This window comes from Takifugu flavidus, chromosome 13 (genome assembly GCF_003711565.1).
Source record: "Takifugu flavidus isolate HTHZ2018 chromosome 13, ASM371156v2, whole genome shotgun sequence".
NCBI classification, from domain to species: domain Eukaryota; kingdom Metazoa; phylum Chordata; class Actinopteri; order Tetraodontiformes; family Tetraodontidae; genus Takifugu; species Takifugu flavidus.
The window spans coordinates 3,877,003-3,903,310 of record NC_079532.1 but is presented as its reverse complement, the minus strand read 5'-3'; the positions used below and the strand labels follow the sequence as shown (position 1 = coordinate 3,903,310).

Here is a 26,308-nt window from a genome sequence, read left to right as displayed (position 1 = left end):
AACAGTTAACACCAGCGTTCTGTTCTAATCTTAAGGTTAATCTGAAGTCATCGTGTGTATATTTAATGTTGGAAAGTGTGATTTAGAATTCAGACTGATGGATCCAAAATCTGCTCTGCGGCTATTTTTGTGAGCTCTGCCGTTCGTGCAGATAGCCTTCGTACAGACAGAAGTAAAGGACGCCAGCTGTACATAAGCCAAACATAAATCAGATGTTCAGAGCTCCATAAATCCACACTAAATGCATCCAGAAGCAGTGACATAGTTCAAGTATTGTTTTAAGAAAAGCTGGGCCTTTATTGCTTTTCCACCACCCGTTAGGTGCCGAACATACTGTTGCTCTGCTCGCTTTTGATATAAGGTTGGTCCCTTTCCACAACAAACGTCACCCTTCTCAGAAATGCCTATTGTTACGGCGATGCAGTGGGAAACTATTAAGGCATCTCACACACACAAGTGAACACTGAGGTGGATTGCGTTCTATATTTGGCTTGTAAGTATTTTTCACAACGCAAAAACAAAAGGCTGAAATCGGCAGGACTAGACATGGGGGAGGGGGGGGGTTGCTAACAGGAGTGTGGGAAACTGCATCCATGTAGAACAAGACAGGTCCAGGCTCACACACAAGATTAAAAAAGTAAACCTTTACATTGTCTGAATTCAAACAATTTACATATACCCAAGCTAAAATTGAACCAGGTAACTCAGTTTTACTCAAGAAGACTTGCAGATGTAAAAATTAGGGTCAGTACTATTTGGTGGTAGATTTTGGTGGAAGGACACCTTGGGACACTTTACAGCTCTGCTGCAATTCCTAGTGGGGGGTTAATTAGAGGGGAACCAAACCACATATTGTGACCAGACTGTTCTGAAGAGTGACTGCACAGAAAAGAGGAAGTTCTAGTGGCAGATGTTGCATTGTTTAAGTGAAACAGGGAGGGGAAAAGAACCAAGAGATTTCACTTAGAGAACGTTTGCGATCATCTTGCGAGGCTTTCGCTGCTGCTAAATACATAAACGGCTTACGTTTGGAAATGAATTGGTTGAACACACACAGAGCCGCAGATTAAAACAAGTCCAGTGAGGCAGAGCTCCTCTAACCTCCGCCTTCACTTATTCCTACGCTGACCTCGTACCATTCTGTCCCCTCCCCCAGTCTCCTTCTCACTAATCCTGTCTTACTGTGTGGCAGACAGCACCACGACTCGATGGTCAAACTGCGTCCGTCTTCCTTTCCATCCATGTGCTCGGCCACCACAGTGGCTAAAAAGAATCAAAGATGTCTGGAAAGTTACCGGGATCTCGTCAAATCCTCGGACAACTCTCAATATAATTGTAGAGGTTGTTTTACTTTCTTTTCTGGTGATAGCTAATAAAACAGAGCTAAATGTTAACTAAACAGGGTCAAACACCAACAATACCTTCAATAATGTTTTTCTGCCTATGTATGAATCAAAATGACTGCTCTAAACACAAGTCGCATGCCCTGTGCTATACCACTGGGTTGAATAAACACACAGTTAAGGCTGGGGAAGGATTGAAAAAACAGATGGCAGGTGTGTAGCTGGATGTGTGAGGTTGTGAAAAAGTGCTCCAGGGTGTGATTCCGTCAGCTTTAACCTACATTAACACCCCTGAGAGGGCCGTCACAAAGGCAATAGTCCCATTTGCAAGTGATGATATTGGAGTTTTTATCTGATATACCTGTAAGAAGATGGATAAATATCAATGCCAACACTGTACTGATATCATAGCACCACTTTCATATGAAGACACCTTGGCTCATATAGTCAGGTACGTATAGGAGAGTTTACATTGGAATAGATGTACACATTCAGCCCTTCTCATGTTTCATATTTACTCAGCAGAGTTCTGGGCGGCTTCACATGCCACGAGGCACACTACATCATGGGTCTCCGGCATGGTGTTAACAGGACGGTATTTGACTGTCACAGGAGGTCAGGTTATAATGGCAGCTGGCCTCAAACCCACTCCCAAACCCACAGTTTATAACACCGACAAATTTAAAAAAAAGGAAAGGTGTCACAATAGGAACAGATTTTCCAATTAGATGTGTCTGATTTAATTCACGTCAGCATACCGGTACTTGAATTTCCAGGAACCATATTGTCAGTGTGTACACATTTGCATTTAAAAGACAATAATTATATATTTACTACTAAAGAGATTAAATCAATTCCCCAAATGTACCCTTACAAACAGACAAATGGCTTAAACCACATGGCAATTCTTATTCATTTAAGACAACCAAGACCTTGCAAACTTCCTGCCTTTAATCTCTCTGCACATAAACAGAGCCGGCAGTTTCATTGAGTATGCGGAAGGGCAGGGCTCTGGTTTCTAACAGCCATGAAGGCGGGTCACAAGGGGCAGCCTTTACGATGACCTGGTGGAAGACCCCCGACAGAGGAGCAAGAGAGTCTGCCATTCGAGCCCCCGCCAAGTTATGAGCAGCTGGCCACACCCTAACATGACACTAACACTTTGGGCAGAAGACACACACACACACAGCAGTGTTGTTATTCTGTGGGCCACCTTCCTTGCTGTGTTTGAAATTCACTAAATGGGCAGCGAATGTCGAGCACTTCAAAGGGCACAAATCTCGATTTTTCAAAACCTCCTTTAGGTAATTATGCTTTAATCAATTAGAGAGAGATAAACCCCGATGGAGCAACAGATGGCTCATTTCCCTGAATTACCACAATGGAATCCATTTTCATCTCATCCTTGCATTAAAAAAGGCTGTTGGAGGGTAAATTAAGAGCAAATGTGAGCTGAATGAATAAGTGTCTTCAGAACTGCAGCCTCAGTTCTCACAGACGGTCTGCGGGAATGACCCGGTGCCATCGCCGATGTTGTTTAGGCGACTGTCTTTGAATTAAGAAATATATAACTTATGGATGTCTGAAATAGCAGCTACGTGGGCGTGAAAGCAGTCAGAACACAAGACACCAGACAGGTGTTATATAATATAGTCGTGAGAACTTTTCAAGTGGCCAAAGCATAACGCATCAGTTCTGCTGTTTACTGAGCTGCTTGTTCCTCTGCTCCTTCAGTAATCAATGCCTGTTCACCAAAATGTGCCTCCGCTCGCTGCAGATGTGGTCGCCCCATTATCCCTGCAAACAGGAGCCGCTTTTGAGCAGAAAAGAATAATACTCGAGTGAAGATTGCCTCATTATTTATCTCTCATTTACCCTCAAAAATAATCCCACTTAATCAAACACAGGAACGTGTTAGTAAAGTATTTGAAATACGCTCAGAGAAGCATTTACACTGGATTACAAGCTTGGGTATGACGCCAAAAAAAATCCGAACAAAGCATCCTTAAGGAGACGTATTAATGGTGATTTACTGGGCCTCTGGTGGTCCTGTCTCCCAGCAGCTACGCTCAGCAGCATCAGGTTGTTGATATTTCCCTGCCGGCTCGCGCATGACAAATGGGAGGCTTCGTCATCTCTCGTTCCGTGTCCCCAATGACCGTGCATCATCCTCTATTAAAGGCTGAAAGCCCTTAGTCATTCTCGTAGGGAGGGAAAAGAGTGCTGGCGAACATTCCTTACAAACAGGGCTTGTGCCCAACCTCATGCAATCTTGTAATTCCTCAAGCAGCACTGAGTTCTATACCCCCCCTCAAAAAAAAAGACCCATCGACCCCTGGTAACCTCCCCCCATTCTCTGGATTTGAGGTTGGATACAGGGCTGTGAATAGGTGGTATTTCAGCTGGTTGGCCGGGGGCCAAATCCCCATGGTTACCCCAGAGCAGCAACTGGCTCTTTCATATACTGCTCTGTCCGGGAATAATCTGCCTCTGTTCTGCACGCGCAGGGTGAGACCAGGCGAGTTTGGCTTGCACCGCGAAGGTGTCTTAGCCTCACCTCGGTCCCAGCAAAATGCACTTCTGAGTTGTGGAGTGAGCGTGTGGGCTTGTAGGTTTAAACGGGGAAACCGATAAGGAAAACCACAAGTGAGGCACCGCTCTTCTGAAGTGCCCCTGAGCAACAAGCAGGTGTGCTGCCTCGACTTGTGCTGCTCCAGAATTCAGGTGGATTTTCAAGATCTAACATTTCAGTTGGAGGGGAGGGAGGATTCTGGCTCTGGTGTAGCGAGGGAACCCCAGTATCACGGCTGAACTGTAAAAGAATAAATTAAACCGACATATAGGAGACTACACGTTAGCTTTTAGGTGAGTCTGCTGGTCTCGTTCACCACCAGACCGCGAAACCCCATAGATAAAAATGTAACAGCCATTGATCTGCAAGTAATTCCATAAGCCCAATGTGCACTAATATTGTAATTCTATACAGAGACGTGGTTGTAATCTACACCGGGGGAAGGGTTCAGGATTTGCTAACTTTTTAAAAATCATACCCAGGTTGTGATGGACCCCAACGTTAGCCTGCCGCCCAGTTGGTGATAATCCTCGAAAAACACATCTGTAAACTCTCCCCCCTCACCTTTTACTTGGCTCTCGTACTCCGCGATGATTTCTTTATCCTTTTTAAACCTCGGCGTGGACATTTTCTGCCTTCTCGTCTCCCAACCTCGTTATAAACTTCTCACAGTGGGGGGGGGGGGAAGAAATTTTAGCGGTATCCTAAAGCTGCCGCCGCATCCCAGTCCGGACGAGAAAGGGGAGACGGGAGAACAGGAATAAAGTATCTGAGTTGAAGAAAGAAAGCGCAGCCTTTAATTCTTCATGGCCCCTCCGGATGAGCGCTGTGCTGCGGGGGGAACCACGGTCCTGTTCCGGCCAGTCAATCCTCCGCGGGGCAGCGCGCGCCGCGACACGGCACCAACCACCACCGAAGAAAAAAAAAAAAACTGCGCAACTTTCCGCGTGCGTATGGCGGCTTTCCGCGCTCTTTACGGTGGCCGACAACTCGTCCGGAGTGAGTAAAAGTCTGTGGAAACCGGGAGCGCGCGTGTGGGCGCGCGTGTCCTTTGGTTTCCAGTTCGGGACTCCCTCTCTCGCTCGCTCTCTGACACGCACAAATACGCACGCACGCACGCACTGGTCTCCCTGGCTACTCTCCCTCGATGGCTTCTTCCCCCTCCAACTCCCAGCAGGCTCCGAGGCAGACTGGGCAGGCCGACTGCAGCAGGCAGCAGCGGGGGAGCCAGCGGGGAAGAGCGGAGGGAGGGAGCTGCGTACACGTAGGACAGAGAGCGGACACCAGGCGCACGACACTCCCGACTCTTTTTTTTTTGGGGGGGGGGGTCAAATGTGCAGTGCATTTAGTTCATTTGGTTTATAACTTTACGCAAACGCCTCCCATCCGTTTAGATGGGATTGCTCATTCAAAAGCCCAAATCGTTTATCTTCCTATAATCACACATTACAAGGAAAAAGGAGCGCATGTTGTTACTTCAGCAGGTATTTATTCTACCCCACGCATTCATTTCAAGACCCTTTCTCCAGTCCCAGGCCTTAGCTTTCAAACAGCTCCATTAAAACATCTTAACAAGTTTATTTTTTCCTTGTTGCTGTAACAAAGTCGAACTTACTCTTGGTATCAGTTATCAGTTGCCAGCGAATTAGACCTAACAAGCTTCATGAAAGCCCTTGTTGAGTTATTGTTGGTAGCATCGTTAGGTAGTGCCATTTTATCAGAGCTGAGAAAGGCTTTCGGTTGAGAGGTGAAACATCTTCTCTTGAGAGAATAGAGGTACAATGGCCCTGGATTAAAGCGCCTAGCAACAGCACATAATAGTTTACACCCAGAATCTACAGAGCAACAAGGGCAGCAATACACAGTGCAGATACCAGTAGTGACATAGCAATCATAGTACTGTAGAGAATAATGTGGTTTAATGATACAAATACAGAGTTAATGCAGACTCAGTTCAGTTTATGCTTGATGTGTGCAGTCCTTGATTGCAAACTGAACTTCCCCCAGGTTCTATCAAATTTTCAAATTGCAATTTTGACTTTAAGAGGTAGTTCTGCCATTTCTGGGAAATTAAGACTCCAGAGGGTTTTCTATAAAAGAGCACCATGAATTAGAATTCAGAGGATGTTGTCTTTGCAAGCCACAAATGGTTCTTCATGCATCGACAGTGGGAACTGTTTTATAGTGCACTGTTTAATATCTACTTGATTAAAAAAAAAAAAAAAGTTGTTAAATTACCTTTTCCACAAAGCTGATACTTGGTGTTACACCATTTTTCTAGATAAAATTGAGACGCAAGATGCTGGTGCTGGACTATGGATGTCATTTTTCGTGCCTCTTTGACCCTCTCACGAGACTTTTAATGTTGGACTGCAGAAGCAAAACGGAAATCTCGACATTTCATGACAACCTAAGGACATATTTTTAGCTATTCAATGGCTGATTTCTTCAAAGAAATACTTATTACCTCAGTTGCCATAATCTTATAGGTTTCGTCAATTATTGCTGAGCCCACAGCGCTATCTTCTGGCGACATTAACGCACTGCAAGCACCTCCGCCTTTCGATTAAGTACATTTATTTTTATTGCACTTCAGTTACAAAAACAAAAATCCATGCAGCACAGGGCTTTAGTAAATATAAAAAGAATAAAGGCTTCACGTTTTGATCATAAAAAACACATGCTAAACTATTAATTTTAAACTGACGCTCACAATACAAAAGCTTGCAGTACCAACAAGGCCAAAAACACCGTCTCGGACTTTTGATCTTTTACACACGTTGTTAAATTATGGGTAGGGTTTTGTTTCAGACTTGCTTTATAGATCAACTGTATTTATTTAAATAGAAAAACTCAACTTTGGGTGAGTTAATTTTGAAATATGAGGACTTTAAAATGTAAAGGCAAAGCTTATATTAATTTTTTTTTTTTTTATATATTGACATTCATCTATGTAAACATTGAGGATAAACATATAGTAAAATTTCTACTGGCAGCTATATTACTTTACCACATATGTCAATGGTTTATAAATATTACGCTCACAGCATCATCAAGATCAGCACAGTAGTAAGACACATCTCCACAAACTAGAAAAAAAATGATCATAATATCTAATGTTTACCCATTTATGTGTTGAAAAGAACACCTTGATCAGCCACTTTTGAAGACCATCTCCTCAATGACTTCAGTGAACCGCTCCTTCATCTGCTGACGGAAGCTGGCGTACCACTCCAGCAGCCTTCTCCTTCGGTCCACCCTCTGCTCCTGGTTTAACCCCCTCTCTCTCTCTAAAATGGCTGGTAGCTCTTTCCAGTCATTGATGAAGATGAAGGGTGCTCCTGCGGCTTTGAGCAGACGTAGTGGAGAACTGGGCCCGGTCGCACACGTCCCGGGTGTCATAACGTCTTCAACAACGGGCACAGAGCCATAAGAGCAGGCCTCGTAGATGCGGTAGCATTCTGTGTTGATGCCGACTGGGCAGAGTGTGAGCTCGCTCTGGGCCAAAGCTGTCTGATAGCGCTTCAGTGTGTCTGCCGTCTCCTGGGGGAGCCACCTGAAATGGTAGGGAAAGAGATGATGGAATGCACAATCTATACATAGCAAGGGTGACTGACTAGCCAACTGATTCAATTATTTTGAATCAATTCTATAGATTTGTCCTCCAAGGATACAGCAGCGCTTTAAGAAGAGGCCGCTAGAGGGTGCTGTTCAGACTGGGTCCGCGTTATTGAGCGTGGCTCGTTGGTCTAGGGGTATGATTCTCGCTTAGGGTGCGAGAGGTCCCGGGTTCAAATCCCGGACGAGCCCTCTTTTGCGATAAACTTACTAAATAAACAAACGTAAAGGTGAAAAAATAAGTAACACAAAAATTCAGATAGAGATTAATGTTCCACGAGTTTTAGGTATTAGCTGTAAATAGTAGATTTAATGGGATATAATCAACACATTAAAAAGTGTAGTAGTCAGTGTTTTGAAAAAAAACCCGACTTGATAATGTGAATCTGATAACAAACATTTAAACTTACATCTTAGACATTAAGTCCAAATGTAACAGTCAGGCTGAAGAATTATTCAAATCATTCAAACTAATATAAAATGCTAAACAGCAGACAACTGCAATCAATTAATGAGACCAGAATAACCATAAAAAGCTGTTCCTCTTCAGAAATCATCTTTGTAACATTTGACATTAAAAAAGTATGTTTCATAGCGCTTAATTCCATTTTTGAAAGATGTCAATTAGAGATGTTCAATAATGCCAAAAAAAATCTGTATAGATTAGAAAAATTTAGATAAGAAAATATGCCAGGCTACAAAAAATGATCCAAACCAAAACCCGTCAACCTGGCCTGACTCTTGAGAGGTGAGTCTGTTCATTTTCATTTTGCAAATGATAATTTTTATTTGCAAATGATATATATATTTTTTTTACTTTAAAAAGATTCTTGGTTTTCAGAACTTAAAATGGCTGCAGCATCCTACCTAAATAAAAAAACACCCAATCATGTGAGAATAGTTATTTTATTGTCATTATAACCAAGCATGTGATTACGGACTTACTTCTCCCTGGCAGCAGTGATGCATTCCTTGTCCAGGCCAGACTGTTGTAAAACCTGCATGAGAGTTTCTCGGGAGGAATTTTTGTAAACGGTCCCTAAGAAATTACAGAGATATGGTCTGGTAGAGGTGATGAGTTGTGGATTGGGTCTAATCATTGGGAATTGCCTGTACCTGCAAAACATTGGACAAAAGAGAGGAAAATACCTTTATATGTTAGTTTATAAAAAATTTTGAGTACAGTGCATTTATAAAAACAATAATTAAGAAAAATTAGAAAAAGCATACGTAGCAACACCAAGAGGCCACTGGAAGACATCCTTGTCATTGACCCAGGGGCTGTCGTACACCAGAAACAGCAACTCCACAAAGCCACCATTTCTCTTTAAGTATGGGCTGATCCAGTTATTGTTGCATTGCTCACTGCCCAGTAGGACCACGGCCACATGTGACACAGTGTTCGACTGTACCATAGTTTGGACATGTTCAAGCCACCGTGTAGAGTAGGAGATCTTTTGCTGCTCGCGGCCGTTCAGGACCACAACCAGACTGTTCATATTCAGAGGGACATGACCCTGAACCACAGCTGGACCTGTGTAGAAACTGAAAATAGAAAAGACAAATAACAATAAGTTAATGCCTTGGATTTTTTTTAATGTAAAGTATCTGAGGCTGTGACAGACTGAGGCTGCAGCGCGTCGTGCGCGCTGCCGAGAAAGTGATCGGCTGCAGGCTTCCATCCATCCAGGACCTGTATATCTCCAGGACCTGGAGGTGTGCAGGTCGGATCACGGCCGAACCTTCCCACCCTGGTCACGGACTGTTTTCCCCCCTCCCCTCAGGCAGGAGACTACGGTCCATTCGGACCAAAACCTCCCGCTACATGAACAGCTTCTTCCCCTCTGCCATCAGGCTGCTGAACACCAAGTGACTTATCACTTAAGCACCATGTACAGCAGCCAGTCGGACTCACGAACATTACATTACTCCTGCATTGACCTGCACTATTTCTTACTATTTATATATATACTGTATATATGTCTTATTTTATTTATCTTATTCTAGTGTTGTCTTCTTTATGTTGAATGTCGCAGCGTCACACCAAGACAAATTCCTAGCTTGTGTAATACTGTGTATTACATGAACAATGGCAATAAATCTGATTCTGATTCTGATCTGTTGCATTTAACAAAACAGAACATGTGTTGAATCCGACTTCAGACTTTCCTGAAATTGTTACCTGAAATCAATTTTTCCTGACTGCAGTTCTCCCTCTCTCCATTGTGCAACCTTTTCAGTAGGATTAAGGGGTCCTTCCAAAATATGTTCCCAAAGATAAAGTCCTAAGGGGGAAAAATGGTCAAATGCCATTTCGGTGTTTAGATTCATCAAGTGTTTGCAAGGCATCTATACATTCAAACTCTAAATAGTAATAATATAGAAGTAATGCTAACTGCATGTTTCAAAACTAAATCATATTACAAACTATCAATGAATCAATTTGGCAATACTGTTATTTTAGATCCAAATACCACATAATAACTCACCTATGGCAGCTTTTCCCCAGATTTGCACCTTGTGATTTTTTGGTTTGTTGTTAATTCGACTCATGTGCTGTTTGAAGGATTCTCTCCTTTTGTTCAACGCGGAGTTGTACACCACCTGCTCATCCTCCCACGGATTCCATTCATCTGTCAGAAATGGAGCAACGCCGCCATCTCTGACACCCCCTGCAAAAATGCAGTTACCAATTTGCGTTTAATACATTTCACATAAGTAAAAAAAAAATAGCTTTAGCTGCTAATACACAATTTTTTGATTTATCTCATCTATTGTACATGCTAGATAACGCCCCTGCTAAATTGAATTACCCGAGCTTTCCTTTTTCACCACTCTGTGAACGCGAGAGATTACTTTAGTGCTAAAGAAGACACTGTATGCAGCATAGAGCGAAAATGCCACATATGCAAAAATAACTAGAAGAAACAATTTTCTTTTGGGTATTTTCATTTTCCTGTCCTTTTCTCACGTTACCATTGTTTAACCCTCCTCCCTATTCTACAAAAGGACCCTTGTTTACATCATAAGGACCCTTACATACAGGTAACTAAGAAGAACGCCTGTGCCAAATTACTAAGCCGCCTGATTTTTTGTTTCTTTTATTAAAATAATTAACAACCTCTTGAAAGTAAGTGTATATATACTCCAAGGAATGAGTTAAAGATTTTGGAAGGAATTTAATTTGTAAGAAAAAATATGGGAACCATTTCACGGACTCCAACCCGGAACTTTGGTGCTGAGGGGCATGTGTGTAGCAGAGGAAATTATAGAGTTACACTTCAGACTTACGATTGCAAGGTCGTCCCCATCGTTGGGGGTAGAAGAGTCTTATTTTCGGACAAATGTTGGCCTTAGTTGGTCGCTGCGGGACCTTGTCCCCCTCTTTGCGAGCAACAAAGGGTACAACTAAAAATGTGGTGCTCCCTGGAATTAAGGAGCTGACGTCTGTTGTTGGTAAGACTAAGGACAGTCTAGCTAGCATGTTAGCGTTGCTAACCAAGTACGGTAATATTCCTCTACGTGACGTAACTATGAAATTTGAAAAAGATTTTTACTGCGGATAAGAATATAAACAACGACTGACCTGTCCATTGGCTTATCATATCAGTAATGACCGACGACATAAATAGTTGACTTATTAGCACTTGGCAGAGGTAGCATTGTAATTGGTATTGTAATTGTTGGTCAATGGTCTCATATGCGGTTTTTATATCTTGTATCAAGGCAGCTATTGGATTTTAAAATGTGTTGTTATTTGTTCCTGTAACTTAAATATGATTACTTCTTCTACACTACATGAAATGTATATAGGTATTTGTTCAGTGATAGCATTTTACCAGTACACCTCTATGCTAATGGTCTCGGCTGTCAAAATAACACGAAATGTGTGGCCTACTTTGTATAGAGACCAAAACTGGTAAAACTTTGTCATTGTTCATGTAAATACAGTCCTGGATGTAGAAAATGGACACAGAAAACTGATTAGGAACTAATAAAGATACACAATGATGTGAGGATGTGAATGAGCCCAGTACCTGTCCAGTACCACTGGTAGTTTACCAGTGTACCCCTGCTTTATTTTTGTTTGTATCTTTAGTTTTGTGTTTAATACTGAATTATGTGTGACCTTCTGGCTCCAGGAGGACTCCGTCTTGCCCATACAGACATCAAGCTCCCTGACTTTTCTGATTACCGCCGCCCTGAGGTCATCGATGCCAACAAGTCATCTAAAGACAGCAGTGATGGGAGAAGGGCATTCTCTTACCTCCTTACAGGTGCCACCACTGTGGTTGGAGTCTATGCAGCCAAGACAGTGGTCACCCAGTTTGTTTCCTCTATGAGTGCTTCAGCAGATGTCTTGGCCTTGTCGAAGATTGAAATCAAGCTCGGTGACATCCCAGAAGGCAAAAATATGACCTTCAAATGGAGAGGAAAGCCCCTGTTTGTGCGCCATCGTACAGATAAAGAAATTGCCGCAGAAGAGGCCGTGAATCTTGGGGAGCTTCGTGATCCTCAGCACGACAAGGATAGAGTACTTAACCCACGCTGGGTCATTGTACTCGGTGTGTGCACCCATCTGGGTTGTGTGCCAATTGCGAATGCTGGAGATTATGGAGGCTACTACTGTCCTTGTCATGGCTCCCACTACGATGCTTCGGGAAGAATAAGAAAGGGCCCTGCTCCTCTTAACCTGGAGGTCCCCTTTTATGAATTCCCTGATGATGATACCGTTATTGTGGGCTAACTCCTAGAGCTGTACCTCAGATTCTCTCCCATCTGTTTGTAGATGGCTTCGAGCTAGGCGTTTGGAGGTGTAAGAAAATGTATATTTCCCAATAAATAAAAGTAATTCCTTCTGTGTATTTGCATCACTTAATTTTACAAGAAGCATCTCATATTGTGATGAAGCCCCATGAATGCGTAGAATCTTTCTGACCCGTCAGTTTGCCGAAAGCTCACTATTGGCATCTGTTGGGCCTTTTTGTGTTCAGGAGCTCTACTGTGGGGCTCTGGGTTCTGTAAACATAATGAATGATTTTAGCAGGTGTTTGCTATATGATATTGGGAGATGTCATCTGAAAATACTCCCAATTTAATTTCTGCAGATAATGACCTTTAAGATGGTCTCAGTTCCATAAAGAGACTTCCTGCTGCTTGTTCTGCACTTGGAGACAGTTCACGTGATTTCTGAGAAATGGGTTTCGATTGTCAACTTATATCTTGAGAAAACAAATCAGACATTCAGGCCTAGCCAGAGGCTTCATTCGCTCTTTATTTACAAACTAATTGCAACAGTCTGACTTTTGGAACTTTACCTACACATATCAAGCAATTTGTAGATAGCTGTTACGATATAAAAATGTGTTTATTTATTTCAAGTTTAGCACCAATTTAAAGCTCAAGAAAATTTCTAATAGTTCCCTAAATTACAAATCATATGTCCACACAAGGACTGCAAGATGTGTTTTTTCTTTTAATTATTTTTTAAAAACCTTTTTTTAAATACCATTCCTAACGGTGTAGGAATGTTTCATTTGTTTACATTTTCACAGGATGGGGTACATTATGTGAAAACAAGTGAGATACAATTAAGAGTTGATCGTGTAGGTAATGATATATTTGCACTACATATATGATAAAAAATTCTTCACACTCTACACTGGGTGATTGTTCCCCAGAGGTTCACATCATCATTCTATTGTTTGTTATTAGAAAATAAACAGTTTCCATTCTTAAAATTCCATAGTCCCAGTTAAATGGAAACTAATCCACATATTGTACCTCTGCCTGGAGCTCCTTGGTGACATATCCTAGAAGGGCACCTATGAGCCGCTGCTTCAGTGGGCCATTGGTCATAACTAAAGCAGTCAATTGCATCAAATCTATCCACTGGATGTCTCCAAGGATGGCCATCATATCATCATAGAGCTTCTGCTTTTGCTGAGGACTGAGCTCCATTAACACCTGAGGCAGCGGTTTGAATTGTCCACTGGTCAGCCAACAACCCAAGAGGCCTCCAACAGCACCACCTACAGGGGAGGAAGATTCCAACTTGTGAAATAAAGTCCACAAAATGGTAAGCCAGATGTGTTTGATTTTGATTGGGAAAAACACTATAGATCAAATGAAATTTGAATCACCAATAATGGAAAAAGATGGGTTTGTTTTGTATATTTCCACTGACCAACTGCAATACCAAGAGGACCACCAACGAGCCCCCCGGCGAAGGCCAGTCCCCCTGCTGTTGCTGCTCCCTTGGACGAACCCTTGACAGTGGCCCGGATCTGATGATTAGCAGACAGCTCACAACATAGTTGCATGACGTCATTAAGCCGATGGGCCATTCTGCGTATAGAACATGTAATGTTAGAAACGATGAAAGAGGTTGACACACTTAACACAAATATTCAAAAATAAAAGAAACAGACAACAAATACAAGGCCTTGTTCTTTCTGACTAGACCTTATCGTGAGATTTTTAAAATCGAGACTAGACATACCCCAGTTTAGACCATGTCATCATGGTTGATTCATGTGTGCATAACGAAAGTATAAAATGTTTTCAAGGAGGCCCTAAGTCGTCAAACAACCACAGAACCACAGCTTGCTTCTTTGTGTCTAAATTCACTTTCACATTAAAAAAAAAGCTTTTTCCAGTCAGAAATAGTTAAAGCTTCACGATTCCAACATACAACTAATTTACCACCGCTTACATCAGTAGAAGACAGCACAGGTATCATGTTATCAAAGATATCTCAACGTTCTGCCATTTCTAGAAGAAACAAACCCCGCTGTTCTACAAAACAGCTGTTAACTTACTTTATGATGTCCTCATCGATGATCAAGATGAACTGCAGCTGAGGAGTCGTCAAAGACTTAGCTTCTGCCGGTGACTTTCGATTTTTGAGCTCCAGTCGGCTTCGGTCGCAATGGCTGATGGTAGCAAAACACGAGATGCGTTCAGGGACATTCGGGAACAATCTGATTTTCAACGTTTTAAAAATATAACATAGAACCGTGGTTTGCGTGCACAGCTTCTTCAGTAATCGATTTCTATAGATTGCTACAGATTAGATCACAAAGATCACGGGATTGTATTTAAGGAAATTTTAAGATATAATTGCAAATCATAGAAACCTATAAATATACTGTTCTGCTATAGTCATGGCACACTTCAGCCAGGATTTGTCGTCATTTTAGCTATTATCTGAATATTGACCTCAAACTTAGAAAATGCGTCGCCATATATCGTATATTTGTAATAATATACATACACCAACTTAAAAGAGGGCTCGTCCGGGATTTGAACCCGGGACCTCTCGCACCCTAAGCGAGAATCATACCCCTAGACCAACGAGCCGATTACGAACGCGAAATATTAAACGAGCAACAGAGTTATGTATCAATATATATGAAGATCATGCGCGACTACATGAAGGTTCCCAGTAGTATTGATTAACAGAGCGTTGAGTCCATTTGTTTCACCTCTTTCCATCTACAAAATGAGGACGTCAGACACAATGATAGCTATAGGGGACATAATCACCATTAACTGTTTGACTCCAACGTTTGCGCTGCTGTAGATGAGAGATTAGCAAGTAATTCATTATAATATGACGATTGTTTACGTTTGGGCACTCTTCACATTTACCCAGGGTGCACTAGGAAATCCGGCTACGTCCAGTTGGCTTCATTCTCCGGAAAAATCGTAAATAAAACGTGTTATCATTAAAATAAAAGCATGGAACAGGACAGCTCTCGGCGCGATGTAGATATTAGGGTCATGACTTATTACTGCGTATCTGATCCTGCTTAATGACAAATCCCTCTCACCTGCTCTCTTCCAATTAGAGCACAACAACGAGATAGAAGTTTGTGGCCATAAAATTACTTTATTTGTTGAAAACGATGTCTGAAAACGTCACCCAGTTGCAAGGTTCTGGGACAGGCAGTTTCCTATTTTATTTTGAAATCTTTCACCGGAAGCCCCGCCGTCATTTTAAACCTCTCGAGGTGCACGTCGCAGTGAGAGTAAGCAGGACTGTTTGATAACCGCTGGGAATCTAAAAAACCCTGGATATTTTTGGACATCATGCAAAAACCTTGAAATGGAAGTGTGAGATGATATCAGTTCCGAACGTGGAGATAATTATCACTGCTTTATTTATGAATACGCACAGAACGGCGGTGGGGAATAGCTGCTGCTTCTGCATTCATAAACACTTCTTTAGGACTCACAACAACCCCTGAGCTTTGTGTCGGGCTCACTAAAACCACTTGTGTTACGTACGTGTGATGACAATGGCTGGAAAGGATAATGCGATTATCGACAATCTCGACGGAGTTGTCAGGCTCCGAAAGGAACAGGAAAAGGTATTTTGCAACATTTTGCTGGCCCGTAACGTCGAACATTAGCCACCATCTGGTCGGTGCCACGCGGCGGACCAGCAGAAGCACCATTTCATCTTCCTGAAGTCTTTTCACATGAAAGATTTTCAGATTTTGTCCTTCCTCTGCGAACTAACTATAGTGCTACTTTCTCCCTTCCTTATGCTTAGATGCCCTGAAGCTGCGGTGAAGTGATTATTTGTTGTTTTCAGTTTCACTTCTGTCCCAGTTCCACTGTCTTACGAAGACGCACATGGTCGCAGTGTGACCATAAAGATCAGGAAAAATCTGACATTTATATGAATTTAGTCCTTATAAAGTGTTTCGTGGGAGCCATGAGCGTGCATGCAGATTAGGATTGAAATCCCCGTTAATAGCACGCATGACCACGACGTCACAATAGTATCATTAGCATTTCTTTATTTTTATTCTGTTTTAACATGAAGATTGCAATAAACTGCTCCCACAGTCTGAAACAGTAATTTAAAGTTTCCGATCATTTGTTTGACTAATGCTCTTCCTTTGGCTTCCTGCTTCCTTTTCCTGGTTAAATATTGTGTGTGTAATATAAGCAGACATCCTGCAGCACCATCTGATCCCTGATCACAGTGTTGAAGCCCAGCACTTTGTGGGTTACATTGTTTTTAATCACTTTTCGTGTTTTAACGAGTTTGTCCTTGAAACAGGTGGTGAAAGACTGTGAAAACAAGATTCAGCACTGGTAAGTCGATTCCCTTGTGGGAAAGAGAACTTGTACTGTGCTGAGATGTTGCTGAAAAGAATGTATAAGTATGTATCTTTTTATGGTTGCTACTAGTGTTCCAAATATCTTTTAAAATGGAAACACTGTTATGCTTTTTGTGAAAGTTTCATAAACATTTTCTGTTCAGGGACCTTCTCTTAAAAAGGGAAATGCGTTCTGCCAATTACTGATTTTTGTCTAGACAGAAGTGCTTAAAAAAAACCCAACAACTTTATATTTCACCCTAATTACCATCAACATGATGTTGAATGAATTCTCAAACAGAGCCAGAAAAGAATTTATCACTTTTATACATGTGTTTTTGGCAGTATTGATGCTTTGTGGTTATTTATTTTGAATGATTTAATTCAATCTCTTCAGGGTCAGTCCGATGAAATATAACCCAACTGTTGGGTTTACAGCAGACTACACCCATGACACTCGGGCATAACTTGGGTTTGTGTAATGTCAAAATATCTTCCTGGGGGAGAAAAAAGTAGCTGTTTGATAGATGAGAGTGTGACACAGTCTGGACAAACAAATGCAGCAAAGCTGACAGGTGAGTGAATGAGGGAGGTATCAGGTATCAAACCACATGTGGCGACACGGAGCCGTGCTGCCCTGTCAGGAACTCGCATCATGTAGATGGAGTGGAAACACTTGTGTGAATTCACGATGGTGTTTGTGCTCAAACTGACAGCTATATGTAGCCATTCATCCCCCCTCCACCCCGATCGACACTCCGGGTTATTGTAGAACAAACCAGCGACCCCTAAACCTAAGCCTTTTATTTGCTCTTGTTTGCCCCAATTAGAGCTTCTTATTTAATGACAAAAACAGTAAAACTTTGGTGTCATTGGGGATTATACATTTTTTTGTACATAGTTTGTGCTGTTTCCTCCATCTTGCCCCCCAGACATATAAAGAATTCAGGAGACATGAGCTGTTTGGTTTCTCTTTATGCATCACGAAAATCTACCCAGTGTAGATTTGCAGTGTTCTCCGCTCCACTGGTTAGGAGGAAAGATGTCTGTGTGGAGCTCTGCAGATTTATGTATCGTGATTTTTAATGTGAAAAGAGAATATCTGGGCGCATGTCTACACTCTGCTGTCCAGACTTGTTACTCAGAGAACAACAAAAGTCAGACTTCAGCCAGTTTTTCTTTCCCAGAACCCTCGTTGATGCCCCTCAGGACTGTCCTGATTGGCTAAATACACTCATCGTTTCTTTTCATCACTTGCCATTTATGCTTTTTTAATCTCACTTTCAAGGCTGCTTCCATGAGATCAGCAATTGAAAACAGCCAATTGAATCCATACTTGCAGATTGTAATAACACACAAATACTTACACACTTAGTTCTCCATCAGATACAACAACCTTTGCGCCGACATTTCTTTTAACTGTTTACAGTCCTCTTTATTTCTATGTGAAAGCAATGTTTCCTGCTTCTGCTGTTACAGTTGCATTTATTTAGTTCCAAAATTTCTTGGTATCAGATAAATGGAAGTCCTTGAGGCCACCTGTGTTACACCATGTCCTCAGTCTTTGAAACAGGAACTCCCTCTGTGATTGTCTTATTGTTCCTTTCGACATTCCAGAGTGTTGAGGAGGCCAGCAGTGGTTTGAATGGAAATCATTTTAAGTTGCCTTTGGGTTGATATTTTGCAATTTTTTCATTTGCAGGAAGAAGGTGTCGGGTGACTATGAAGCCCTGAATGAGCGGCTTCAAACCCTTCCAGACCAACTGTCCTATGATATCATGGTGGGTGAGATTCTCACAGCTAACAACACAACACAACCTTTATTCAGCATCGTGAGAGTTTTCGGTCTCACGTCAATTGTGCTCCACACAGGTGCCGTTTGGCTCGTTAGCCTTCATGCCTGGGAAGCTTGTGCACACCAATGAAATTACAGTATTGCTGGGTGACAACTGGTTCGCCAAGTGCTCCGCAAAACAGGCTCAGAAACTTGTGGCCCACAGGATGAAGCGTAAGTCTGCTGTGTGTGTGTGTGTGTGTTTTAAAAAGTGATTCTTAACTAATGCTGCAGTAGGCCCAGCAGAGGGTGCTGTTGCATCAAGTCTAACCAGAATCACTGAGGCGCAGTGACTGACTTCCTGTTATCTGAAGCATCATTTACCACGTGTATATGGGAGCATCTCTTACCATGATGGTAGAATTCACACAATTTTAACGATGTGTTTGGTGAAGTGAAATGGCGGCATAATATCTGCTTTCAAATTTGGCTGGAGTGTTTTTAATTTAGGATTCATCCCGGGGGTTCACATCTGGCGCGGTCCTCGCAGTTCTACGTTGGCCACGTTCATTAATGTCAGTTTCCCCGCCGTAGATCTTTTTCATAGCAACTCATACATTTGTCATTCTTTCCAACTGGAGCCCACTGCAGAAGACGTTAATGCTTGACTGACTTTTGAGGGAAAATAATTCATTGTAATATACATTATGCAAACTGTTTTTGCCTTGCTGCTCATTGCCGAATTCTCATAGAGTCAAATGGGCCCAAGTAACGATCTCTGATGTGAACATTATTAGAGTGTTTAGTGAAGCAGAAATATGCTGCCACAGCCCATCCGCAGCCGTCTGTGCCCCCCTCTCCCCACCCATTCTCCTGACCTTGGCCACCCTGCTATTACAGAGCTAAGTGCTGTAATACAAACATAGCTAGCTGAAATGTGTCAGAGAGCAGCTGAATTGTCAGGCCTTCTGTGTTTGACCTTTCCTCACTTTCAGTTGATGCACTGACTGGAGGGGCTCCCGATCGCCATGGAAACAGGGGCCCTCTGCTGCTATTAGCAAAAGGGCTTAATTGTTGTCAAGATTTAATGATCCAGAGTAGTATTCAGGGCAGAAGATATTATGAACTGTTTGTGTCATCATTTTTCAAAATTTTTTCCCCCCAACTTGTTCTGGGCTTTAACTCTTGAGTAGCCGGGTGCCTCTGAAATAAATAATCTCTTAGACACAGTTTGGTGTGTAAATGAATAAAGTATCTTATTACTGTTCCTGTTTTATGCAGATGTGATGAATGAACTCGATGACCTCTCCAAGACCAAGGAAAACTTTGTTTCCAGAGTGGAGTTTGCAAGGAAATTGGAAACCATGACATCTGTAAGTTCTGTCACCACGAGTTGTCTCACAGTCAAAATGTTGTGTAAGCCTGAAATGAGGACACTTAGTTTTTTCCTTTCAGATGAAAGGAGACTTTGTTGATATCAGAGAAGTCGAAGACAATGACGCCGTTGTCGTCAAAGGTATCTCTGACAGTTTTTCTGCTCCATCACATTGGTTTTTGGCTGGCGAAAAGAGAGAGAAATAAGAAACTTGTTCTTTTTACTGTACTCATTTCCATTTGTCTCCTTCAAAAGGGAAGCGCAGATTAGCACACAAGCCGAATTCCAAACCCAAACTGGATGCTGTACTGGATATTAAAGAAGAGGATGATGAAAACAAAGAGGAAGGCAGTGATGGAGGGGAAAGAAAAGGCATCCTGACGGAGGAGGAGCTGTGGGCTCGGCTGGATGAACTTGAGAAACTTGAAGCGCTGCAGGATGAGCAGGACAGGTAAACATACTCGTCTTCCATCCTTCCGCATTTGGTTTCGAATCACCGCATTTTAAAATGCCTTCAAATGTGTCACGTCTTCAGATTATCTGATAACGCAGACACGAACGGTGAGGACACGTCGTCTTTATCCTCAGAAGAGGAGAAAGATGGGGCGGCTCCTGTAAGTGAACAGAGCCTGAAGCCCAGCTGGATGTCTCTGCCTCAAAGTCAAGCACCAGCCAGCACAGACAGACGGGAGGAGGAGGAGGAGGACATTGATGGAGAGGGAGGCAGCTGTTTGCCTACAATCTTTTTCTCTCACACAGTCGAACCAAAGAAGGTCAGGCTCATTTTTGTCAAACGGAAGATTCATTCTGGCCGGGCTCTCCCTTTATCTCGCCTCTGCCGCTTGTTTCAGGTGAGGATAAACACGGGCAAAAACACCACCCTGAAGTTCAGCGAGAGGAAGGAGCAGAAGGAACACTCGAAGAGGAAAAGGAAAAACAGCCACAGCAACGGTCACTCCCATCACGAGCTCCACAAAATCACAACACCGGCAGACATTTACAGGTAGGAAGCATGTGGGCGATAAGAGAGAGAATATACAGGTAGATGTGGTTTTACACGTTTCTGTTGTTCACGGCAGGTTGTTTGTGGATGTGAAGAACGGGGAACCGTTCCCCAGGAAGTCCATCCTGAAGTCCCGCAGCAGGGAAAACAGCGTGTGCAGCGACACGAGCGAGAGCAGCGCGGCCGACTTTGAGGAGCGAAGGGTGATCGGCCGCGGCCTCAGCCACGAGGACCCGGCACACAGCGACACCAGTGACGGGATCACAGAGGAGGACAGCCCCGGCGCAGCACCCACACACACCGCCAGCAGGTTTGAGGTGAGTGCTACACGCTCGTCTTCACGTCATCAGCCAAATCAGCCACGTTCCTTTGTCTGATCTTTAATCTCACTTACACCGCATAATATTCCGATAGTATGAAACAGCTCATGAAAATTACACCACTGAGCCTCATATCCCTTAATGAGAACATAACCAAACTCTCAGAAGCCTCTTTGAGTTAAAGCTCTGTGCACTGGAACAGTCGTAAAATGCCAGTCACAAAGTGGGAATATATGGCAGAAATGCACCGTTTGTACTAACGATAAACCTCCGACTTCTTTAACCCAAGTGTAATGCAGGGAGAGTGAGCCCTCGTGGAGGTTAACCGGCTCTTTTCCTCCTGTGCAGGCATTTTCAGGCACGGTGGTGGAAAAGGACCCGATGATTCTGACTGTCCCCCACCTGACCATCTCTCCACCTGCTCTTCCCACCATCTTAGAGAGAAAACAGGAAGAGGTGGCGCCTGACGCTCCGCCTCCCCAACAAGCTCCTAAAAGAGTGTCAAAGTTTAAAGCAGCCAGGCTGCAACAGAAGTAAAATTAAACACTTTATCATTGTTAAACAAGTTTTAAAGCCTTTTTTTCTAATCTTTTACTGACTTGAACATCTGGCTGATGTTCCCAGATTCATTTCACGTTTGGTTGATAGTGTTTCTGTCACTGACTGTGAGGCTGTTTAGAAGGATAACAAGCACAATCGGATGTTGATGAGCGTCTAACACTGCTGATTACCTTCAGAGTCTCCATGGCTAATCCACACACCAAGGAAACTGTAAACGGTACTGAACAAATGTCCATAGTTCTGCAGAGCCTGTTTGAAACAAGAGTCTTTCCACGTGTTTTTCCGTCTTCTGTTTGTCAGTTGATGCCATCGCCAGTTTAGGTTAGGCTTGAAGCTTGAGCCAGTTGCCTTGTTTTTCTCTTTCGATGACTATAGAGGTCGGGTACATGCTTGCTCCTCTTTAACCCTTTCTTGACCTGCCTATGAATGTATCTTCTCCTTTGTGATGAGCTTTACGTAAAGACAAAATCAAGTCATAATGTTGATGGGAAAAGAAAGCGTTTTACAAATAAATCTGTTCAAATAACACGCTGGCTTCCCCCTCATTTATGTTCCGCTGACCTTATGTTTGAGTTTGTGCGTCTTTATGGCTGTTTTGAGAGTTTTCTCATTGTTTCAACTTGCACTTTTGCTTGTTGTAAATGTTTTTTTGGTCTTAAAAAGGGAGCTGTTACATGATCAGCACAGAAATAAGAACAATCTGTTATTTCATGAGAATTTCCTGATGTGCATTAAACTCTGCTTACGCAAGATCAACGGCAAACCTATAAAACCGAACAGGAAGTTCAGCTCGAGCAACGCGCAGGCTACAGGCCTAATATAAAAACTGATTGGTTAAAGCCCAGCTCTTTTACAGGCTGTTGTGCGTCTAAAAGAAGCTTAATGCGTCAGTGCAAACATCATGTGGACTTCTGAAATATGAAAACCGAGCTAAGTAAACTAATCTTTGTGTGTAAAATTAAACTGGAGAAAAAAAAGACTGATTTCATCTTTTAAAGGTCCTTTTGTCTGCAAATCTGCATGCAGTCAGTCTATGGGGCTGCTCTCACTTCAGAAATACCCACGTGCTCGCTGAAAATCAGACTCCAATGGGCTTGGTCAGTGACATCACCTGTAGTTCTGCTATTGTACGTGCACAAGTCAAGCGCAAGCCTTTTCTCACCCCCATCAAATGACAAAGATCCGCAAGACCTTCAGTGTCAAACAATTAGCAGCTAAATTTTTAAGTGTTAAGGGTGTTATACCATGATTACATCTATTTGTGGATTTGGCAATAAGGCACTCTAGGAAATGAGCTCTGATGAGTTTTTGATGCCCCGTCCATGACCTCACCATATGTAGGTGGGTCTATAATGTTTACTATGATACTTACAAAGAACTCCAGGGGGTATTTTCAGTCGTTTCGAAGTAATATTTGAAGAGTTTAATTTGTGCAAGCGTGAAAATAAATGAAAAATAGAGCGTATCAGTTACGTTAGATGTAAGTTGTGTGCAAGTATGGGTCAAGTCCTGCTGGAGACGTCAAACAAATGTAAATTTCATGGCTTCAGTCAGTCGAGTTTGCATATTGTGAGTGTTTGGAGATGCGATAATCACTTTGGTCAAGATGAATCGGCCTTAGAAGCATCTGTTTCTTCCTGACGGTGAACTCCAGAGGACCACCACATTGTTTAATGTAGTCCAGATCTTTTCTTGTTTTTTAAAGAGGCAACTCACACACGCACACACACGCACACACACACACACACACACACACACACACACACACACACACACACACACACACACACACACACACACACACACAAGCAGCTTTAATTAAAGCTGCAGCTTGTGAGTTGAAAGGCTATCACTCCTCTTTACGTTAAATGGTGGGAGTGCAGGCCTCTGATAAGAAGCTTTTAAACTGGTCCTGAGGTGACTTTGCCCCCCACCCCCTTCATCAGGATTATTTCTCCAATATGAAAATCCAGGTAGCATGAGACAGATTAGGCAATGCTTAACATGCTAGCGTTGTGTTGGTGAGACATGGATCAATGGATTTATGTAGTTTAAGCTGTGAAGGTATATGCTGGAACACAGCAGAACCAAGATACAAGGAAATAGAGCGAGCACACTATGTAATGGGCCGGAACATCCAAGATCTGCATTTCAGGGATTAAGAGGGATTTTGTAAGATGTGTGATGAAGAACTCGGGCGAGTATTGTTTTCTAGACAGGTGCTAAGAGAGGAAGAGTTGGACTTACCTCCAAATGTCAGATATCTGCTGCTCTGCTAATGCAACTTTGCACACTACAGATTTACTTCTGAAGTGTTTCCTTATATACCCTTAGAACCACCACCTGTGACGGCTGTTGTGCTTTTGCCCCTCAGGTATTTCAATAATACACCCCTATGTTGAAGTCACAGGTGGGAAACGCCTAGGTGATTCACAGCTCTGAATCTTATCGACACCTCATTTAATCAGAGATCTGCTCAAAATAATTCAGGATGTTAAACCTTTGTTTAAATCATTCAGGGAGAATTAAGTGTATGTTCAAGTTCAGTTCAAGACTGAGAAAATTATAAACTAAGTGTGTGTGATGAAGGCTTCAGCCCTCATTATTTATTTTTATGGCGCTCCCCCACCCCCACAGCATTGCTTCATTGTTGGAGGAATGTTATTTTGGAACCCCTTTAATTATTAATGCAATTAAACGATTCACTTTCCCTATATTTTTGTAGATTAAAAAATAAGAGGGTAGCAAAATCATCGCGGTGAATCTGGCTCATATACTCGCAATTTTCATTTAATATAGATTAATATAAATAAACACTGCCGCATTAATCACCCCCCAAAATTCTACACGAATGTTTCTCCACAGCGCTCCCACATTTAAACGTCTCTGGGATGGCACAGAGCTCTTTACGCACGGTGTACTCACCAGCGGCCAGATGAGGGAGACATACAGCTTTGGGACATATCGAAGTATCTCATGTAATTTTTTTTTTTCTTCATAAGATTTCATTACCTCTTTCTTCAACTGGAATGAGCGAAAGGCAGACCGCTGTCTTCGCTTTGTGACAGCGTCAAGAGGTTTTTAGGTTGGTTCGTTCGCGGAGGAAGTGAGGGGGGAAAAAATCCGCGTCCGGCTGTGCGCGCTTCGGCCGTGCGTCCGTGATAAAGCGTGTGAAGCGTACAGTCCGTCAGTCAGCAGTCAGTCATCCGACTCCACATCACTCTCCGCTCAACTCCGGCTGTCACCCCGCGTCCTCCGCCGTTTACGCACCGGGCAGGTAAGCGCCAACCACTCGCGGTCCGTCCGCCACATTTGCCCGCGTCATCCGCGGGAAGTGAAGTGAAGTTTGGAACGACTCGGATTCTAATAGATGCGCGGTTTTTAGCAACTGTTGGATGTTGTTTTCGTGCCGATGGTGCAGCCGCTGTTGCCGATTTGGTTGTTGCTGGTGGTGGCGTTTGAGGTCAAAAATAAAAGTAGCAGAGAGGGATAATAGGCTGTGCGTAAAATGACACGTTAAAAGAATGTGGATTATTTTTGTGCAGCCGACCGTGTTCCATGTACTGTTTACCGTTCTGTCATGTCATTACCTTAGAATTCTGTATTTTAATGGTATGTTAGTATCCCTCTGTAAAACACCAATACCACATTTGATCCACAATAAGACCTAGTGAAGTTGTGCTGCTTGTAATTATGAATTCAGGAACCCTAAATTTGTGTGAGATTTTTAGAAAGTGCACCTATACTAGCAGCCGTATAGATGACATCTTATAATTTCCTTTATTTACTGTCACCTGTACACAGTGCCACAGCTACCCCTCGCCCTGTGAACCCCCACCAACCCCTCCTCCTCCTTCTCCTCCTCCTCCTTCTCCTCCTCATCCTCCTCGCCCCCTTTCCTCCCGTTTCCAAATGCTCTCCTTTGAAGCGATGATGCCCCATCTGTCATATGCGAGCAAAGAGAGACCATGCGCTGCTCTTCTCAATTACCAAATTCTCCTCATGCCAGCTCCGGTGGGACAGGAGGAGGAGCAGGTGGGTGGCAGTCAGTGTGATCAATCAACATGAAATATTCAGTTTTGAATATACACATCATTTGCTGCTGCTGTTATCCCCCTTCCTCCGCTCCAAAAAAGGAGTCAGGGGTGTCTGGGATATGTTGGCAGGTATGCTCAGGTGATTCTGTTTCTGACTCAAAAGTTAAATGGCCCTAGCACCACAACCGAGGGGGCTCGGGCAGAGGAAACTGTACAGTGCCGCCGTGTTTTTCATTATGGTGCAGTAAAATCACACAGCTTACGCGACAAAGCTCTGCTTGGCAACTTTCTCCCCTGATAGAGGCACTTGTTTGAACAACAGGCACATGATTTGAATATCTGTAATCCACGCTGAAATCAACAGGCCAGATGAACTTTTTGGCTCGCCACACTGAGAATAACACCACCGCTACCCCCTCCCCCCAACCCCCCCCAGGATAAACCCTCGGATAACCTCCGGTTGGGCTTAAACGGGGGCTTACTTATAAGGAAAAACAGCAAGGAGCAAAAGTCATTTCATTTGTCCCTCGCATGCCGACTCCATGAAAAATCCCGCCACTTGGAAGTACTTGGGCCCGATTCGAGTCGA

General features: G+C 42.9%; 5 protein-coding genes and 2 non-coding genes across 10 annotated transcripts in view; 3 read left to right on the top strand and 4 right to left on the bottom strand.

Moving 5' to 3' along the window:
- Window positions 1-5,133, bottom strand: part of srgap1a (SLIT-ROBO Rho GTPase activating protein 1a) — a 47,229-nt gene extending 42,096 nt beyond the window's left edge. Inside the window, exon 1 of one of the 2 annotated variants that reach the window (XM_057051900.1) lies at window positions 4,480-5,133. In XM_057051900.1, the coding sequence (XP_056907880.1) occupies window positions 4,480-4,543 (64 nt within the window). In that variant the 5' untranslated portion in view covers window positions 4,544-5,133. The remainder of the gene's footprint in view (window positions 1-4,479) is intronic. The other variant, XM_057051901.1, reaches the window with a different exon arrangement.
- A 1,342-nt stretch (window positions 5,134-6,475) lies between these two features.
- Window positions 6,476-10,556, bottom strand: rxylt1 (ribitol xylosyltransferase 1). Its single transcript, XM_057051918.1, has 6 exons — window positions 10,347-10,556; window positions 10,023-10,205; window positions 9,716-9,818; window positions 8,764-9,078; window positions 8,479-8,649; window positions 6,476-7,471 (listed from the first exon to the last, which is right to left on the bottom strand). Exons 1-6 carry the CDS (start codon window positions 10,483-10,485, stop codon window positions 7,069-7,071), a joined length of 1,314 nt encoding a protein of 437 aa, XP_056907898.1. The 5' UTR covers window positions 10,486-10,556; the 3' UTR covers window positions 6,476-7,068.
- trnap-agg (transfer RNA proline (anticodon AGG)) lies at window positions 7,654-7,725 on the top strand. Its single transcript has one exon. It is a non-coding gene; the product is annotated as a tRNA-Pro (tRNA).
- A 226-nt stretch (window positions 10,557-10,782) lies between the features above and the next one.
- LOC130536203 (cytochrome b-c1 complex subunit Rieske, mitochondrial-like) lies at window positions 10,783-12,396 on the top strand. 3 transcript variants are annotated; one of them, XM_057051928.1, is made up of 2 exons: window positions 10,783-10,973; window positions 11,663-12,396. In XM_057051928.1, the coding sequence occupies exons 1-2, from the start codon at window positions 10,878-10,880 to the stop codon at window positions 12,278-12,280; spliced, it is 714 nt and encodes a 237-aa protein (XP_056907908.1). In that variant the 5' UTR covers window positions 10,783-10,877; the 3' UTR covers window positions 12,281-12,396. The 3 variants fall into 3 exon arrangements, with proteins under 3 accessions (XP_056907908.1, XP_056907909.1, XP_056907907.1); XM_057051929.1 differs by having other exon boundaries at window positions 10,784-10,989; window positions 11,679-12,396; XM_057051927.1 differs by having other exon boundaries at window positions 10,788-10,989; window positions 11,676-12,396.
- Window positions 12,397-12,989: 593 nt separating this feature from the next.
- On the bottom strand, window positions 12,990-15,220 carry zgc:112052 (protein C19orf12 homolog). Its single transcript, XM_057051930.1, has 4 exons — window positions 15,082-15,220; window positions 14,355-14,468; window positions 13,721-13,881; window positions 12,990-13,565 (listed from the first exon to the last, which is right to left on the bottom strand). Exons 3-4 carry the CDS (start codon window positions 13,878-13,880, stop codon window positions 13,300-13,302), a joined length of 426 nt encoding a protein of 141 aa, XP_056907910.1. The 5' UTR covers window position 13,881; window positions 14,355-14,468; window positions 15,082-15,220; the 3' UTR covers window positions 12,990-13,299.
- Window positions 14,824-14,895, bottom strand: trnap-agg (transfer RNA proline (anticodon AGG)). The gene has a single exon. It is a non-coding gene; the product is annotated as a tRNA-Pro (tRNA).
- Window positions 15,221-15,526: 306 nt separating the features above from the next.
- On the top strand, window positions 15,527-22,210 carry uri1 (URI1 prefoldin like chaperone). Its single transcript, XM_057051917.1, has 11 exons — window positions 15,527-15,908; window positions 16,610-16,644; window positions 18,352-18,430; window positions 18,522-18,657; window positions 19,705-19,796; window positions 19,879-19,939; window positions 20,054-20,249; window positions 20,334-20,571; window positions 20,650-20,801; window positions 20,878-21,118; window positions 21,470-22,210. Exons 1-11 carry the CDS (start codon window positions 15,831-15,833, stop codon window positions 21,656-21,658), a joined length of 1,497 nt encoding a protein of 498 aa, XP_056907897.1. The 5' UTR covers window positions 15,527-15,830; the 3' UTR covers window positions 21,659-22,210.
- The last annotated feature ends 4,098 nt before the right edge of the window (window positions 22,211-26,308 follow it).

Coding starts and splice junctions, on each gene's coding strand:
- LOC130536203 (XM_057051927.1), top strand. CDS start 10,878: ATGTTGGCCTTAGTTGGTCGCTGCGGGACCTTGTCCCCCTCTTTGCGA. Junction 10,990..11,675: donor GGAGCTGACGTCTGTTGTTG/GTAAGACTAAGG, acceptor TTCTGGCTCCAG/GAGGACTCCGTCTTGCCCAT.
- rxylt1 (XM_057051918.1), bottom strand. CDS start 10,485: ATGAAAATACCCAAAAGAAAATTGTTTCTTCTAGTTATTTTTGCATAT. Junction 9,819..10,022: donor CTGGGGAAAAGCTGCCATAG/GTGAGTTATTAT, acceptor TTTCCCCCTTAG/GACTTTATCTTTGGGAACAT. Junction 8,650..8,763: donor TGGCCTCTTGGTGTTGCTAC/GTATGCTTTTTC, acceptor AATGTTTTGCAG/GTACAGGCAATTCCCAATGA.
- zgc:112052 (XM_057051930.1), bottom strand. CDS start 13,880: ATGGCCCATCGGCTTAATGACGTCATGCAACTATGTTGTGAGCTGTCT. Junction 13,566..13,720: donor TCCTCTTGGTATTGCAGTTG/GTCAGTGGAAAT, acceptor CCTCCCCTGTAG/GTGGTGCTGTTGGAGGCCTC.
- uri1 (XM_057051917.1), top strand. CDS start 15,831: ATGACAATGGCTGGAAAGGATAATGCGATTATCGACAATCTCGACGGA. Junction 15,909..16,609: donor TCCGAAAGGAACAGGAAAAG/GTATTTTGCAAC, acceptor TCCTTGAAACAG/GTGGTGAAAGACTGTGAAAA. Junction 18,431..18,521: donor AACTGTCCTATGATATCATG/GTGGGTGAGATT, acceptor TGCTCCACACAG/GTGCCGTTTGGCTCGTTAGC.